The sequence below is a fragment of the Mirounga leonina genome, unplaced genomic scaffold, assembly GCF_011800145.1.
Source record: "Mirounga leonina isolate KUSES-001 unplaced genomic scaffold, KU_Mleo_1.0 Mir_94, whole genome shotgun sequence".
NCBI lineage: Eukaryota > Metazoa > Chordata > Mammalia > Carnivora > Phocidae > Mirounga > Mirounga leonina.
The window spans coordinates 44983596-45000619 of record NW_023270855.1 but is presented as its reverse complement, the minus strand read 5'-3'; the positions used below and the strand labels follow the sequence as shown (position 1 = coordinate 45000619).

At 55.6% G+C, this 17024-nt stretch overlaps 1 protein-coding gene across 1 annotated transcript in view; it reads right to left on the bottom strand.

The window, feature by feature from the left end:
• Positions 1–792: 792 nt before the first annotated feature.
• Positions 793–17024, bottom strand: part of PBX4 (PBX homeobox 4) — a 34321-nt gene continuing 18089 nt past the window's right edge. The window contains exons 3-8 of the mRNA XM_034997348.1: positions 8238–8485; positions 7768–7958; positions 7184–7319; positions 3912–4068; positions 3602–3708; positions 793–1138 (exon numbers count right to left, since the gene is read on the bottom strand). Coding sequence (XP_034853239.1) covers positions 1046–1138; positions 3602–3708; positions 3912–4068; positions 7184–7319; positions 7768–7958; positions 8238–8485 — 932 coding nt within the window. The 3' untranslated portion in view covers positions 793–1045. The remainder of the gene's footprint in view (positions 1139–3601; positions 3709–3911; positions 4069–7183; positions 7320–7767; positions 7959–8237; positions 8486–17024) is intronic.

Below are 17024 nucleotides of genomic sequence, written 5' to 3'. Positions count from 1 at the left end.
GGAAGGAAGGAAGGAAGGAAGGAAGGAAGGAAGGAAGGAAGGAAGGAGGCAAAAAGAAAGGGGAAAAAGGCACCTTCTCCCAGAGGCTGGCCCTGAGCCCACCCCAGACTTCTGGTCATGTTTATTCTCTTTTTTTTCTCTGGAATGTCATTTCGCTCAAGCAGGGCCCTGGTCTGTCAGTGAATCTTGGGCTGCAGGAAGCCAGGAGGCGGGCCAGCTGGACGTGAGGACCGGCACCTCAGACAGGGAAGCGAGTCAGCTGCCACCTTCCGGCTGCAGACGACAGAAAACCCAAATCAAGCCTTGCGAGGAGGAAAGCCCGGAGCACGTGCAGGGCAGGTCCTCAGCTGGCACCTGAGCAGACCCAGCCAGGGACAGAGACACCGAGCTGAGCGGCACCGTGGGCCACAGCTGTAAAATGGGAACCAGCTAAACGTTCAGCGCCAAGGCCAAGAGGCTCCTGCCTTGGCGCTTCATTCACTGGAGGAAAACCCTGGCCAGCGTGTCAGTGGAGAATGGCAGAACTTCTATTAACAGAAAAAAATACAAACCCAACGCCCAGGGAAGTTCGGAGCTCACCGCAGGCGGAAATCAAGAGCATATGGAATGAGGCGACAGAAGAGAGTGGGGAAGGCAGTGTCCGGGGGGCCGGCGCATGAAGGGACACAGGAGAGGACAGAACTGCAACGCCAACACCGCGCCACCCAGCCCCGCCCCGCACTGCCATCGCCAGGAACAAATCTGGTGTGAACAACATCGACGTGAAAATAAGTCCAAAACTTTAATGGGAGACTTTGTGACAAGTCCTAGAAGAAACAATTCACAGTCTTAGCATAAAATTACTATTAAAAAACCTAACTGAATTGAGAAAATGAGCAGCATCTCAGCCCATTTCAGGGCCCGGCCGGCAAGCAAAGGATGGCACCCGCCGCCTGCTGCGCTTCTGGGTTTTTGAGGTAATCATCAGCTGCACGCGCAGTAAAGACTCGAGTGCCCGCAAACCACGGCAGGCCACCCGGTCTGCTTTTCTGCTCGTCCCCAAAACTTAATTAGATGCGTCTGAGTTGATGCTGCTGGGGTCTCCAGCAGGCGAAGCGGCGGACACTGGGGGGGCGGCTCCCTGGTAGCTGCCCCGGGCCTGAAAGACAGAGACTGAGCATCAGAAGGCCACGGATGGCCCGCCCCCCCTCCCACATCCCCCGAGAAGAGCCCAGAAAAGGAGCCAGGAGCCAGCGGAGGGACTGAGGGGCCCTGTTGGGTCACAGCTGGCCTTGCCGCCTGAGCCCTGATAGGGACGCGCTTCCCCAGCGGGAAGGGGGCTCCACTGGCCACCCACCAGGGCTCTGGTCAAGGACTGATGTGGCATTGTGGTGCAGCCAAGGCTTCTGCACATTCTGAGGGGGAGACAGACCCAGTCCGGCCTGGAGCTGATGACGGTCCCTGAATCATCATGGCCGGAGGCAGTGAGCCAGACGGGCTTGGAAACCCGGCTGGACACTGGGTCTGCCTGGGCAGCCAGAAAGGTAGCAGCCACAGTTCCCAGGCACAGGGGCTCTGTCTGCGGTGTGGGGACAGTGGCGGGTACACACGGCCTTAGGATGTTTGTCCACAGGACCCCCCCCCCCCCCCACCAACTGCAATGGAAAACATCACTGAAAATGGCTCTTCGAGGGCGGTCTGCTCCGTGGTGAGGCCTGTTTGCAGCCCACGAGAGCAGGGCCACTCCCCTTCCCAACCCGCGCTGCAGGGTGGCTTCCGTCCGAGCCACATGCTCCCAGGTGTGCAGATGTCACACCCTGCATGTGACCCTGAGGGCTCACTCGGCTCCTCCTGCGCTGGCAGGCGGCCACACGAGTTCCTCCTTCCCTTCCTGTCTCTAGCACTTTCCCTTACAGGCTGAGCCCTCCGGCTGGTGCCTCTACCTCATCTGATCCCACCAGGTCAAGGACCCTGCCCCCGCCCCTCCCCGCCTCAGCTCTTCCCTCGCCACGTGTCCCCCAGCACTGTCACAGCACCTGCACTTCAGAGGTCAGGGTCACGTGAACAGACGGACAGACTGCTGTATTCCTGAGAGGGCTGCCTCACCCCATGACATGGGGATGCCCGGCCCCTCCGACTGGAAGAGGCTGTGATGAGCACCGGCCTCAGAGGGACACCCTGCCCTCGAAGGACACACGCAGGCCTGTGTTCTGGGAAGGGGGCCATGGGTGGTGAAGGGAGGGGTCTGTCCACAGGACTGAGGGGTGACAGGCTAGGGTCCAGGTGTGGGACTGGCAGCCAAAGGGCAGCCCAGACGTTCCTCGGGTCACAGGGTGGAGGCGATAGCTTCCGGCCAGGCGGCCTCAGCCCTCGGGACGGCTCTCTTGAAAGAGCAACTGTGCCCCCCCAGCACCAGACCAAGGACATTCCACTTCCTCTGTGGGGCGGGTAGAACCCTGCCTCATGGTCCAGGGAAGCCCCATCGGGACTTGGGCAGCTCCAGATCTCCTGGGGCTGGTTCTAGGGGTAAGGATGGACCTAGTCTATCAGCTCCCCACTCTCATACTCACACCCATCATAGCTGAGGCACTGAGCCCCAGGAAGGCACAGAGCAAGACGAGGCTGGGCCACTTGGTGGCGCCAGAGCTCCCTGCTCTGCCCAGGTGCTCACAATGGGCTGTGGGGTTACCGTGGCGATGCATGGCCCTGCACCAGGTCCTGCCAAATGGCCCCAGCAGGCATCCATTCCCTGCACCAACTAGGGGCTGCGGGTGAATCAGTGGGGGTCAGCCGGCACGGTAGGGTACACTCCTGTGAAGGAAAAGGTGGGCTAAGGCCTTGCCGATGCCACCCAGCCTTGCCCCCGCATGGACACATCACAGCTGTACCTGTGCGGCCTCTTCAGGATGACCCTGCCTGTGGGCCAGGCCCTGGTGACAGACGGCGGGATGCTGGGGAGGCACCAGGGGCCATGAGAGGGATAGGGGCCCCCAATCCTGGCTAGCCCAACACACTGCCTAACACCCTGAGAAAGTTCCAGAGGGCATGTCTGAGATGCCCGTGATCCCTGGCTCATTTTCTTCCCAGTCACCAAAATGGATCTTCACTCTGGCCTAGCTGGGCCCCGGGTGAGGAGACAGCAGGCTGGCAAGGCCAAGGCACTGATGTGGTGGAGGGTCTGAGCCTAGTAGGGCTCCATGTTCCAATGGTCAGAGCCTTGTCTGTCTGTCCCCTCCCCCCACTGAGGGTCCAGATGCCCGCTGGGAGGGAGGGCTCCTTCCCAACAGCCACAGCCCTTGCCTCGGGCCCACCACTCAGCAGCTACTGGGAGTTCTTGAGTCCTGGGACTGGGAGTGAAGGGCGCAGGTCTTTGCAAAGTGGGCCCCACAGAGCCATGCCCCTGAGGCCACTCGGCCAACCTGTAGTCATCAAGACAACAGACCAAGTACCCAGTGGGCCCTTCCTCATTGCTGGCACCTCTGAGAGAGCCTTGTGGAGGCTGAGAGGTGGCTGGCAAGATGGCCCATTCCCAGGACCCACCACCCACCTGGGCTCTGCATCTCTGCCCCAACACTGAGTCAGGGACCCCAAGGGCATCCTTGGATTGTGCCCTGAGACTCACCTGGGACCGCAAGCTGCCTCCCGCAGGGGCGGGGCGGAGAGAGGCCAGTGTCTGCAGGGTGATAAGCGCATCCCCGGCACTGGTCAGCGGGAAGGGACCAGAGGGACCTAGAAGGGGTGGGAGGTGTCAGGACAAGTGTTCCAGCCCCCAAAGTTACAGAGGCTCCTCAGGTGGGATCTGCCAGCCCCTCAGCCAGGAATGCAGCTCCCACCGGCCTCAGCTCCAGAGAGAAGGTCTCCTGCAGCCCCTTCCCGCGCAGCTCAGCGGCCATGCATGAAGGACAGTCCTTGGGCTGGGAAGCCTCACTCACCAGGGCTGGGTGTTGATGGGCAGCTAGCCTGGCTCCCCAGGCCCCCGACTTTGGTGGCGTCGACTTCCATTTTAGTCGTATAAATGGTAGCCTCTTCTTGAAACTTCCCCATGTTCTTTTTATATCGGATTCTTTTGTTGCCGAACCAGTTGGAGACCTGTGGACACACAGAGAAAGAAGTCGCTGGAAAAGCTGACCCAGTAATGAGATAACGTGAACATATGGTGGGCTCTCTCTGAGGTACCCGTGCTCCCACGGCCAGGAGGAACATCTCTGAGTGGCAACACGAAGCAATGGGGCTGGGCAAGAGGCCGGGACCGAGAAGCCGGCGCTGACTGAACTGTGGACCCAAGGAAATGGCACCAGGGGCCATGAGAGGGATAGGGGCTGCAGGAGGTGGAGGTCACCCCGAGCCGGCCTGTCCTACCAGGTGCTGCTGGGACAGGAGCGGGAAGGAGCTGGAAGGAAACAGCATGTCTGACATGTGGAGAGCCGAGCGTCCATTCCCTGCAGGGGCAGGAACAGACTAAATTCTGGATTGATCTTTAGGGAAAGTGGCAGGGAGCCACGCGTCCCCGGGGACCCAGTAACCCCACTCCTGGGAATTCAGTCTAAGGAAAGACCACACCAGATCCACAACTTCTCAAAGGATGACACGGACGGACGAACTGAGAGGGCAGTGGGGAGGAGCCAAGCGCTGAGCTAAGTGCCTGTCATGTCCTCGGAGCAGCTGGGGACAGCCGCGGTCACAGCCATCCTATAAGCCAGCAGGCTCGGCAAGTGCAGGAGCCCCGGGGCCGAGCGGGGCGGAGCCCAGCTGACCCCAAACCTGCACCAGGACCAGGCCAGGACTTCTCGTCATGGGCACTGTGGGGTGCTGAGCAGCACCCCTGGCCTCCACCCACCAGATGCCAGCAGCACCCCACCCAAGGGTTGTGACAATGAAAATTTCCCCTGGGGACAGAATCAGTAAGCCCCTGGGCCAGTGCCTTCCTATGGAGACGGGCACGACTGGAAACACTTCAATATCCCAAAGTAAGGCCTGGGGCCCTGCAGGGACGTATGTGTGGTTTAACCAACAGAAATAACAGTGGCAGGGTTTTGATGATCTTTTCTTTTTTGAAAATGTATTTCTTTAATGTCCCTACCCAGGTGCTCCACGTTATCTTCCCCACGTTAGCCACGAAACGAAAAAGCCCCGTGTGTGCTCCTGCCCCTCGCAGTGTCTCCTCCCGCCTGCCCCCGGGTGTGAGGGTGGCCAGAGCAGCACTCGGTTCCCTCTACGTACAAGGAATGTGCTGGAACATCTTTGTGGAACTGAGTCTGCAGAGGAATGGCAGCAAGCAGTTTTCCATGGTAACTCAACTGGCATGTTAGGGGGGCAGACAGCAAGCCTCCCATGTGGGCGAGGCAGGGAGGCTGGCCCTGTTCTGGGCAGATGGGGGACCCAGGGGCTGGGGGAGAGCTGGTCCTGGGCCAGTGTCCGCCCTGTCCATGGGGAGCACCCCAACACGGGCACGTCAAGCAGGTGCGGACACGGCCCAGGCTCTCAGATACCCTCTCCGTAGGTGCGGCCCGGAGCCACCAGCCGTCCCTGCCCAGTCTCTCTGGCCCATCCGGCCAAGCCCGCTGCAGCTGGTGCCCAGGTTCCGCCCGACTCCCCATCCATGGTTCGGCAACCCTGCTCCTTTCTCCCTCACGCCTCAGCTGCAGCGGCAGCTGATCCTATCTTGAAAACGTCTGTGGCCGCATGTGTGATACCCCTTGCCCTCAGGGTGCCCCCATTACCTTCTCCTTAGGTGGACCTCCCAGCTTGCACATCTGCACCCTAAATTCAGAGCCCCCCCTCAACTGTCAGCCATTTCATGCTATCCCGAGACCTGGTGGACCCGCCACCGTGGGGAAGGGGCTCCCAGCACAGAATTCTGCTGCTGGTCGGTGTGTGTGTCGGGGGGAGTCTTAGGGCCCGACCATAGAGGGGAAGTCACTGGAACGTGGCTAGTGCTTTTCAAACTTTTGTTGGCAACTGACCCTCTCCTCAGATGAAGTCTAGACCCAACACCCATCTGCCTTCCAGGGGCGCCAGAGCCTGAAACGAATCGGGCTGTTCCTCAGCTGCACGAGGTAGCAGACAAGCTGTGGCGCCTCACGCTTCTTCGGGGCCTTGAGGCCCCAGAGGTGCGCCCCTCGCTTCAGCGCTGGCCTCGTGCCGAGGACGCCAGAGAGGTCCAGGGTGATGGAAGTCAGATGGGACTGCGACACCTGCAAGGTTCTGCTGCCGGGGGGCCCCGGGACTTGTCGCAGCTGGACTTGGCTGGGGCCGGGACACAGTCTGGCTAAGGGCACGGGCTCTGGAGGCAGCCAGACTGGGCTGGAAACTCTTCAAGGGCACAGTGGGTGAGGATCAGTGGCCTAGCATTGGCGTGGTCGGCCCTGCTGCCAGACGCTCGGGGGGTGCTGCCCCGGGAGTGCGGCCTGCCCCTGCCCCGTGAGCCGCCTGTACTCGCCATTCCCACTTTATTTTTTTAAAGATTTTATTTATTTATTTGACAGAGAGAGAGATAGCGAGAGAGGGAACACAAGCAGGGGGAGCGGGAGAGGGAGAAGCGGGCTTCCCGCGGAGCAGGGAGCCCGATGTGGGGCTCGATCCCAGGACCCTGGGATCATGACCTAAGCCGAAGGCAGACGCTTAATGACTGAGCCACCCAGGCACCCCACCATTCCCACTTTAAAACCTTCTGAGATGTTTCTTGGGTTCTCCCCTCAGGTCCCCCTCCCTTGCTTCCAGTTCCACTGAGGACACTGGAGGTCCAGACTGCCAGGGCCTCCCAAGGCTGTCCAGGTCTCATCTCCAATCTGTACCCCCACCCACCCTCCACGTGGAGCCAGATGTTGCCCGGTATTGCACAACCCTGCCACGTGCTCTGGACCGCTGGAGAAACAATCAAGCATGCATGCATCCGAACTTCTCCCAGTACAGCTGAACTGGTACTGTGGCATGAGAGCTGGTCTATCACTTCCAGTCCTAATTCTGCTCCAAGTTGTTTTTCTCTTCCTTGCTAACACGTGCTCCGCTCTCTCATGCGGCACACGACATCCCTGTGATACAACTGTGGTGCTCAGTCCCGACGGCCAGACTCTACACTCCACTGATGCTGCCTCAGGGACCTCACACTCCACCCACGGGCTCCACACAGTTAATGAACTTCCTTGGGCATCCTCCTCACTGGACACGACCTTCTCCCCCTCCTCCATGCAGGGAGGCCCATCACCTGGGACACTGTGATGCCGCCCTTCCTGGCCAGCTCTTCTTTGGCTTCTTCGCTGGGGTAAGGGTTGCTCAGATGGGAGTAAAAATACTCATTCAGCACTTCGGTGGCCTGCTTGCTGAAGTTCCGCCGCTTGCGCCTGCAAAGACCCATCTTCTCAGCCTCAGCCAGCATGCATCCCAGCCTCTAGGGACGCCCCTGTGTCCCCATATGTGATTTCCTAGAGGTCAGCGCTTTTTTTTTTTAAGATTTTATTTATTTAAGAGAGAGAGAGAGAGCACAAGCAGGGGGAGAGGGAGAAGCAGACTCCCCGCTGAGCAAGGAGCTTGATGCGGGGCTCGATCCCAGGACCCCAAGATCATGACCTGAGCAGAAGGCAGATGCTTAACCCACTGAGCACCCAGGTGCCCCAAGGTCAGCACTTCTGATCGCCTCCCAAGAGGCTGTGTGAGGGCTGCACCCCTGGCCACAGCTGGAGCCCCAGGACAGGCTGGGAGGCCCCCAGAACTTAAACCCAAGCCAGCTGCAATTTGGTTCTTCTTCTTAAGAGCCAACCCTGGGGTCATGGGCAGTATGTAGGGCCTGACCTGGCATCGAGGAACCGTGAACGCAGGGTCATCACAGCCTCGCAGGTGCTCTGCTTCAACTGCATCTGGATGGCATTGAACTTGCCGTGGATGACACTGACCATGCGCTCGATCTCCTTGGGCGAGACAGGCCTCATCCTGCTCTGCTCCCGGAGAAGGTTGGTGACGTGCGTGGTGAACTCACGGCAGGCCTGGGGTGGGGACACACGTGCCAGCCTGTGACTACCCAGCAGGCTGGCTCGGGGCTCCACGCGGGACCAACCACCTGCCGCCCACCCCGCAGCTCCCACACAGGCTGGCTACTGAGAAGTGAATGCAAAGGGTTTCCAGCAAAATTGGCCACCTCTGCCATGAGACCAAGTGCATGTACTCTCTGGTCTGTGCCACAAAAGGAAGTGGTTAGCGTTCCATGTTTTGCTTTGACAAATGTGCATTCACATGATAGAAACTCTTCCATGCAGAAAGATCACCTGTTCATATTTCTCTAGCTCAGAGTGGTAAATCTGTCGGATCTGGGACAGCTTGGCCCTGTAGTCAGAGTGCTCAAGGCTATTGTCATTTGGACAGCCACCTGGTGTTGCTGTGTTGGCCACTGCCGCCGATCCTCCTCTTCCTCGCCTCTCCGGCCTGGATACACCCTCGGCCAGCAGCATGTTATCCAGCCTCATGAGCTGAGCACTGGGGGGACCTTCTTCTTGAATGCCATGGATGCTTAACACTAGATAAGAGAGATGAGACTGAATCAGTGTCCACTGTCCAAGAGAAAACAACCACAACAGGTGATTAGCACTGGCATCATATCTGAACCCCTGAGGGGAAAGGAAAGTTTCCTTTTATCTGGTAAGAGACACCGAGTTACCCACTTTGACAGTGGTCCAGGTGCCACACAGGCCTGTAGTCCGGGGAGTGCACACAGGCCACCGTTCAGCGCAGCCATGTGGGCGGAACTTAAGAGTCCACAGCCGGGCACCCATGGGAGACCTGGGCGGGGCAGGTTTGGGGTGGCACCCAGGACTGGAGAAGCCCAAAGCCCTGAGCCGTGTGTCTAGAAGGGAGGGGAGGGCACAGGTCCAGATGCTCACATGAGCACAGGCGTGGACATGAATGTGAACGGCAGCCTGGTGTCAGTACAGGGCTGTGTTGTGACGATGTATGTCAGGGAGGGCAACTGTTGCTGTAAAGTCAGGAGGGACGCCTGGGTGGCTCAGTTGGTTAAGCGTCTGCCTTGGGCTCAGGTCATGATCCCGGAGTCCCAGGATCGAGCCCCACATTGGGCTCCCCGCTGAGCAGGGAGTCTGCTTCTCCTGACCCTCCCCCCTCTCAAGTTCTCTCCCTCACTCTCTCTCGAATAAATAAATAAAATCTTAAAAAAAAAAAAAGTCAGAGAGGTAAAGCTTGATCTAGAGGGTACCAGAAAAGATGAACTAATCCACTTAGAGATTTTAAACAGAAAAACAAGACATTTGGCCCTAAAACTTGGGAGGCTGGGCCTCAGCTGGGCTAAGAGGGGGCACCCGCTGGGGGCAGGGCTGGATGGGCAGAGGAGACAGTGGGGAGAGCTGCCACTGTCCAGGTGGACACAGGACAGCCAGAGGGAGAGTCCCCAGGATCCCTGAGCACCGGATATGGGTGTGAGAGAAAGAGGCCAGGGCAACTCCCAAGGTCATATGGGCAGCGTCACGGATGGCACCCCATTCTCCCAAGCACAGTGTGCAGAGTGGCCTGACCCATCCTGAGTCCCTGACCCGGCCAAGCACAGATGCGAGGTAGCTGCTTACTGGGAGTTGGGGATGGACGGACCAGTTTGGGTGGGAGACATATTCATGTGTCATCTGCATATGGTGTGTTTGGGACATCTGTATGTATCCACCTGTGCACGCAGCTCTACTTATGAGAAGTAGGCCATGGCCTCTGAATGCTGGAAAACCAACATAAGGGATAGGCAAAGGAGGAGATGGAACGAATGATCAGGTAGGTCAAGGAAGAACCAGAAGTAGTCACGGGGGTGACTACCGTGAAGGGCTTAGTCATTAGGAGACTGCTGTTAACCTCTGCAAAAGAGCTGTAGGGTCTGGTGGGGTAGAAGCTGACTAGAAAGCTCCAGAGGACCGTGGGAGCCAGGCAGTGCAGGGAGGGAAAGCCTGCTGCAGGGGCTGCAGAGCGAGGCTCAGAGCCGAGGAGGGTGGTCTTGCAGGAGCTGAATTTTGTTTGTTTCTTCAGTGACAGAAGAAGTGTCTGTGACCACAGAGAAAGCAACAGGTGGACAATCATGGGGGGCGGAGGAGTGGCCCTGAGGGGAGGGAGGAGGCAGGGGATTGGGAAGGAGGTGATGATGTGCATCTAGTTCTGACTTCCCAGAAAAACAAAGTTTAAAGTGTTTTCTTGGGAACAGGCTCCTTCCCTACTATCAGCTACTAACAGACTTAAATGTTCAAATGAAAAAGGAGTGGAGCCCTAGCAGAGATATTCATGTATCACTTGTCCCTTTCCTGTTCCCTGCATAAAGGATTGACCTTTTTTTTTTCCAAGATTTTATTTATTCACTTGAGACACAGAGATACAGAGAGAGAGAGAGCATGAGCAGGGGCGGAGGCAGAGGGAGAGGGAGAAGCAGGCTCCCCGCTGAGCCAGGAGCCCGATGTGGGGCTCGATTCCAGGACCCTGGAATCATGACCTGAGCTGAAGGCAGACGCTCAACCATCTGAGCCACCCAGGCGCCCCATGGATTGAACTTTTCTGTCATAGATTTACTTGTGAAAACTGAAGGAGCTCAAAAGGTATCCTTGTAGGAATTTTCCTCATGTGTGGGGACTCAGTCCCTCTGGGTCGCAGGGAGGTGCTTTCTGAAAGAGCTGAGGGAGAGGGACCCTCCATCAGTGCCTCCATCACAACCTTACGTGATCTTCAAGGGCACCGGAAGTGAATCTTAGTTCCCGTGCTCAACCAGGACGGGGCTCCTGGGGCGCACATACCCTCATCTGGTCCTTGCAGACGCCAGCTGAAGCTAAGCGGCTGGGGGTTCCTGGACGGGCCCTAAGTCTGCTCTACAATTAACCTGTACCGCCTGGTCTTGGTACAGTCCCCTGCTCCCCTAATCTCTCTTTGCCCAGAGTAGATAATGGATGCCCTCCTGCTCAGGTCCCTCTGTTTTCAAATCCTACTGATTCTACCTCCTCAATCAACTCACCATCCATCCTCTCCCTTAATGCCATTCCTGGGTCCTGCTGCGCTCACCCCTCCCCTGCCCTCCACGATCCGTGGAGGAAATCCCTCTCTCTGCCCCATCCACCGTGCACACCTGCAAGCTGACCACCTTCAAACACTGTGTTCATCATTCCAGTCCTGTTCAAAGACTACAACAACTGCCGGGCACCCTCGGATAAAACCTAGAGTCTGACACCTGGCCCTCAGGGACTTGCCTGACATCCTTCCAAACTCACCTTCGTGAACTTTCCCTCTGCTGGGCCCTGCACATGGCCCTTTGACAGCAGACACTCTGTTCCTGTATCAGGTTTATTCCGCAGCTGTCCCCCAAGTGCCTGTGGTCCAGCAGGGGGACCAGGAGCAGGCCAAGAGGGACACACAGGACCCGGCATCCTCTGATGCGCAGGTTGGGGGAGAGGCTACCTCCTCACCTTCCATTATGGCTTAGTTAAGTCAGGGAAAGGAGTGCTCAGGTTGGAACACGAGGCTTAGTGAAGGCATGTGTGTGCACGCAGAGGGTGGGTGCACGTGAGGGTAAGTGTGTCTGTGTGTGCCCCGTGTGCGTGTATAACTCTGGGCTGCTGCAGGGCGTGTGGCAGTCTTTCTCCTGTTCTTTACCCAACAGCAGGCATCTGGGAGCCCATTACAAGCCGAGTACCATACCCAGTGTTGAGGGTTTTTCAAAATATACCAAAAAAACCCCACATGGAACTTGTCTTTCTCAAATGAAAATTCTCAAATCACGGAGAATACGCAAGCCTTTCCTCACATTTGTCTATAGGTATGTATTGGTGCAGGCTTTCTTGGAGGTGAGTTTTGAAATGCTGATTAACAATGAAAAAGTGCATATCCTTTGACCTTCAAATTATTGTTCTGAGAGTTTGTCCCACAAGAACATTGACACCTAGAGATGCCATATTTACAGGATGCACACTACCTCTACTGTTCGTAATTTTGAAAAACTGAAACCATCCAGATGTCCATGAATAAGGAGACAACGTGCCTGTCATACCCCAGGCCCTGTGGTGTTAGCCATGCTATTATGGTAAGCAATCACACCCTACAAGCTTTATTTCTTTACGACTGGACATTTTTGCAAATGTACATATTTGAGTAAAAGCAAAACTTAAAAAAAAAAAAAAAAAGTGCGCTTTGCCCTCCGCCAATGCCCTGCAGCGCAGCTCTGTCTCTCCCTCTCCCGCACCAAGCCCCTGTCCTCCCAGGCACTGTAACTGGCCTAATTATGATCATTAGATACTCATTACCACCAATTACAACAAGCTCATTTCCGGTAGGCTGTTCCAGAGCATCTCAGATGTGCTCCTGGGCACCCTCAAGGGCCCTCAACTGGCGAATGGGAGGCCTCGGGGACGAGGAGCTCAGCTCAGGGACACTGTCTGCTCGAGGCACTTAGAGGAGGAGGTAGGATCTAAAATAAAGCCCCCCAAACCCACACCCGGGCCAACTGCCAGAGTTCCTTCTGTTCCCAAATTACTGAAAGCGATAAAAACTCTGGTAAATCAAACAATGAAAGGAAATTGTGAATATCAACACATTACGTTTGTTTTTAAAGAAATAATATGGAACTGTTATGGGCTGAACTGCGTCCCCCTAGTTCACCCGTTGCAGCCCCAACTCCAGTGTGACTGTATCTAGAGACAAGTCTTGTGAGGAGGTGATTAAGATGGAATGAGGTTGTAAGGGTGGGGCCCTCATCCTAGGACTGCGGCCTTCCAAGAAGAGGAAGAGAGCCCTCCCACTCCCCCAAGCTCGATGTGAGGGCAAGGCAAGAAGGTGGCTGTCTGCAAGGCTGGAAGTGGCCCTCACTAGGAACCGAATTAGCTGGCACCTTGATCTTGGACTTCTAGCCTCCAGAACTGTGAGAAAATAAATGTCTGTTGTTTAGGAATCCCCAAGCAGATTAAGACAGGAGCATGATTCCAAGTTGTTTTCATTTTTCTCTCCTTAATGGAATAAAGACATGGTACTGGGGGAGACGGAAGGCTCAGAGGGGAAGCCTCCTTCACCCTGACTCCCCCCATCCTGCTTGCCTACCCCTTCACCCATTCAGGAGTGCTCTTGCTTGGCAGCAAGATCGTGTTCCAGTTTCCTCCCTGCCAAGGTGGGAGGTTGGACAGAGCCATCTCCGGGGCCCATACCCACATGGGAGGAAGTCTAACCCATGAGCTGAGCCGCAGAGACCTCAGATGCCCCTAACTGGCCTGACCACATGGCTGTGAATGTGTCATCCTGCAGGCTGCAGCTCCCAGCTGTGAATGGAGCTGCCCTGAGCTCCCAACGGGATGGGATGATGCAGGACAGGCCTGCCTGACCTGGAGCCTGCCAAAGTGCAGGACTCAGCAAAACACTGACCTCCCTTCCTCCCTGCTGCCCTCAATGGGCAGGGCCCTAGGCCCTCAGAAGCCTGCGCCCCTCACCCACACAGCAGGGTCTCCACCACCCAGTGTCTGGATGGATGAAGCTGAGAGAATTCGGAATAGAAAGATGCACTGAAGCCAAGTGACAGGTGGCAACCAAACTGCTTTCTGAGGAGCCCTTGGACAACAGAAAGTCCAAGCCTGCTGCTGGGACCTCACGGTTAGGGTCTGGAGCCCAAGAGTCTTGAGAACATGCTGAGTACCCACAGTCACCCTCATCTGGTCACACCAGTCCCCAAATCCATCTGCCCATAGTGCCAGTCTGGAAGTAACAGTACCAGTGTCTTTGCAGGCATGGGTGAGAATAATCATCAGGAAGAAAAGCTTGGGGATTTCCTGCTTCCAGAAACCTTGTGATGTGTTTTTGAGCCCTTACTGAGGGCTAAGTGCTGGGCATAAGCTGCGGCTCTGGGGTGACAAGTGGCTTCTGCCGCCCCCAGGGAGCTGCAGAGACTGGGGTTCTCCTGCCCCTACATCGTGGCAGGAACAGGGCATCTGGGGCAGACCCAGTGTGGTCACTGAGACCTGGGCTGAGGTGAGTGCACCTGTCCTCATTCTCGGGCTTGAATTGAGCTCCACTGGCTCCAACTTCTCTTGCAGTCAAAGAAGCAAAGGTAATAAGGGAATTCTACAAGGAATTCTGGCAAAGTGCTCATCCCAGCAATCACCGTCATCTTTTGTGAGAGTGTTTCCTCCCTCACACAATGCCTCTGATATTGGAGAACATAGAAAGGGGTGGCAGGTGGTAAATTATCTTCTGTACCTGGGCCCAATTGTTTAAGAAAAAAAAAAAAACAAAACAACCAAGCAACTCCAGCTATAGGGGAGGTCCCAGCAGCTTGTGGTTGCTCTTTCTGCTTCCGTCGCTCCTATCTCTTGGGTCTCCCCCACATCCTTCCCTCAGGATGGACACCAATGGAGTGTGTACATGGGACCCAGGAGTCTTTTCTTATTAGGGTAATTTCATCTGATAGGCCAGAGGTTTCCCAGACTAACTCTGCACTCACCGGGGGACCCGGTAGACTATGCACACCCCTTGGCGGGCTCTGACTGCAGAGATTAGAGGATCAGCACCTTCCTGCCCCATCACGGAAACTGGACTGATCCAGACTTGGTCAGTGGCAATTGTTGCTGGTAATGGGCAGTTTCTGAGCCCTAATGCCCGGGTATAGGCGCTGCTGCTGAGAACACCCCGTCAAGCCACAGGCTGGGGGCCCCCACAACGCCCCCAGTGTCCCCACCTGCAGCCCATCACAGTTCTTCCCTCCTGCAGCTCAGAAAACCTCTGCCAACCCTGCCCTTCTGGAACTGCCGTCCCTCACCCACTTTCCTGCTCCTGGCTCCAGAGGCCGAGTTCCTCCCACCAAGATCCGTAAACTGTAAAGAGCCAGAGAGTAACTCTTTTGGGCTTTGGGGGCCATGGGGTCTCTTGTCACTACTGCTCAGTCACCCTGTAGCACCAAAGCAGCCCAGACAAGAGTAGACAAATGAGCAGCTGTGTTCCAATAAAACCTTATTTCCCAGCGCTATGGTCTAGCGGTCTCTGCTCCAGAACAGGCATGTCATGGAGCCTAACATGTACCTGAGGAAGAACCTGTAAGCGTGCAGGTCCAGGCAGGTCAACACTGCTGTATTACTGCCTTCAAATGCCCTTTCCTTGGGGACCCCTCTTGATCCTTCTCCCTTCTTCTATGGGTGCAGTCCAAAGGATTTTAGCTTGTTTAGTTCAGTTCCAACCTAGGTCAGGACTCCCCAAAAGGTGGCATCTGGGTTTGTCACCTGTCCACGGAGAAGCCAACACAGACAGAAGAGGCTGCACATAGAAACTTTTACAGCAACGTGATGGAGTAATTTTGTCTGTTGAATCTAATGAGACTTTCGGGCTTGTTATTTTGTATGTCTGCTTTATTTTCCCTTTCCTTTTCCCAGAACTTCTTCTTGCTTGTATTTCACACTGGTATTGGGTGGTGGTGAGCCAAACCCTCCTCAAGGCCAGAGCAGACTGAGCCTGGGTCACTGCCAGAAGCTCTGACATGTCCCTGAGATGTCCCAGTCTCAGATCCAAGCTCTGGGGTTCCATAGGAACAGTCCAGAAGTGACCCTCTCGGGAGTAAACCTATTTCCTCCCCCATGTTTGCAGGATTCCTGCGTCTCTGCATCATTATTGTCTTCAGTGTTGTGGCAGAGATGGGGCTGTCATCTGGAAAAACCCTATGGAAGATTCCTGGGTCCTGGAGACAAGAAACTGAGGGTAAGTCCTGTGTGCAGTAGAAAGGCTCACTCCATAAGCTCCCATCAAGGGGATGCAGAGATGCTAAATGAAGAGCAGGACCATGTTTTAAAGAAGAGTGATTCATTCCCACAGGAAAATCCATCTACTGGGGAGGCAGGCCCCTCTAACTCTGAGAATGCAGGCCCGGTGACATGGTGAATGTGGCAGGAACACAGGCTGTAGCTGCTGTGTTGGATTTGGGGAGCAAAGGAGTTCAGGCAAGCCTTCACAGAGGAGGAAGACCAGGTTCCCTGGCCCAGGAAAGAACACCTCAACCAAGGCAATAGTATGGGAACAGGAGTGGGGTTTCCGAGTGCCTGGGGGCGCCCAGCGTGGCCATGGAGGTGACAGGTTGGCCTGGAGCACCAAGCCATTCCTGCTTCTGAGACTCTTTCCCAACAAGGAAGGGAAGATGTGCCATCAGGCAGGTAGAGGCCCACTTCTACTCAAGGCCCTGAAGCTGCAGGTCTGTCTCTATTATTGTTGTGTGAAACTACCCTGCTCGCTAAAGACCATCACTGTCTGGTTTGCTGTCATCACCCCAGCTCCTTGGAACACGCTTGGCCTCACAGAATCGTGTTCCAGAAATAGGAACTTCTGCTAAGAAACCTCTCCCAAAAGGCCACCACGCCATTTTATGACTACCAAGCTCTCAAGGGAGACAGAGCCCCTTTCTTCAACACACTGCTGCAGAGAAGAGACCCAGGAAAAGCCAAACTCACCATAAAGAGACCTCAAGACAGGAGCTCAGAAGGAAATCACGACCCAGCCTCATTCATGCAGAGATGCATGGCTGTCTAACTAAATGACCAGCAACCTGACGTTAGCAGCCTATGTACATGTATGTGCATAAATATATGAATCGTCGCCCAGAGGATTTATTTCTGCGTACAGGTGTTTTCAAACTGTGTCAGTGCAAATGAAAATCAATGTAAATCATCACAGTAACCTAAAGGAGAAAAACCTCCGCTCCCGATCCCAGGGTCCTGGGATCGATCCGCACGTCGGGCTCCCTGCTCAGCGGAGAGCCTACTTCTCCCTCTCCCTGCCACCCTGCCTACTTGTGCTATTTCTCTGTCAAATAAATAAACAAAATCTTTAAAACAAAACAACAACAACAACAAAAACAATAGCCACTAATGATAAAAACCCTTAGCAAACCGGGGTACCTGGCTGGCTCAGTCAGTGGAGCATGCAACTTTTGATCTCAGGATTATAAATTCCAGCCCCGTGCTGGATGGAGAGATTACTTAAAAATAAATCTTAAAAACAAAACAACAACCCTTAGCAGACCATGAATAGAAAGAAGGCTCCTTAACCTGATAACAAGCATCTCCCCAGAC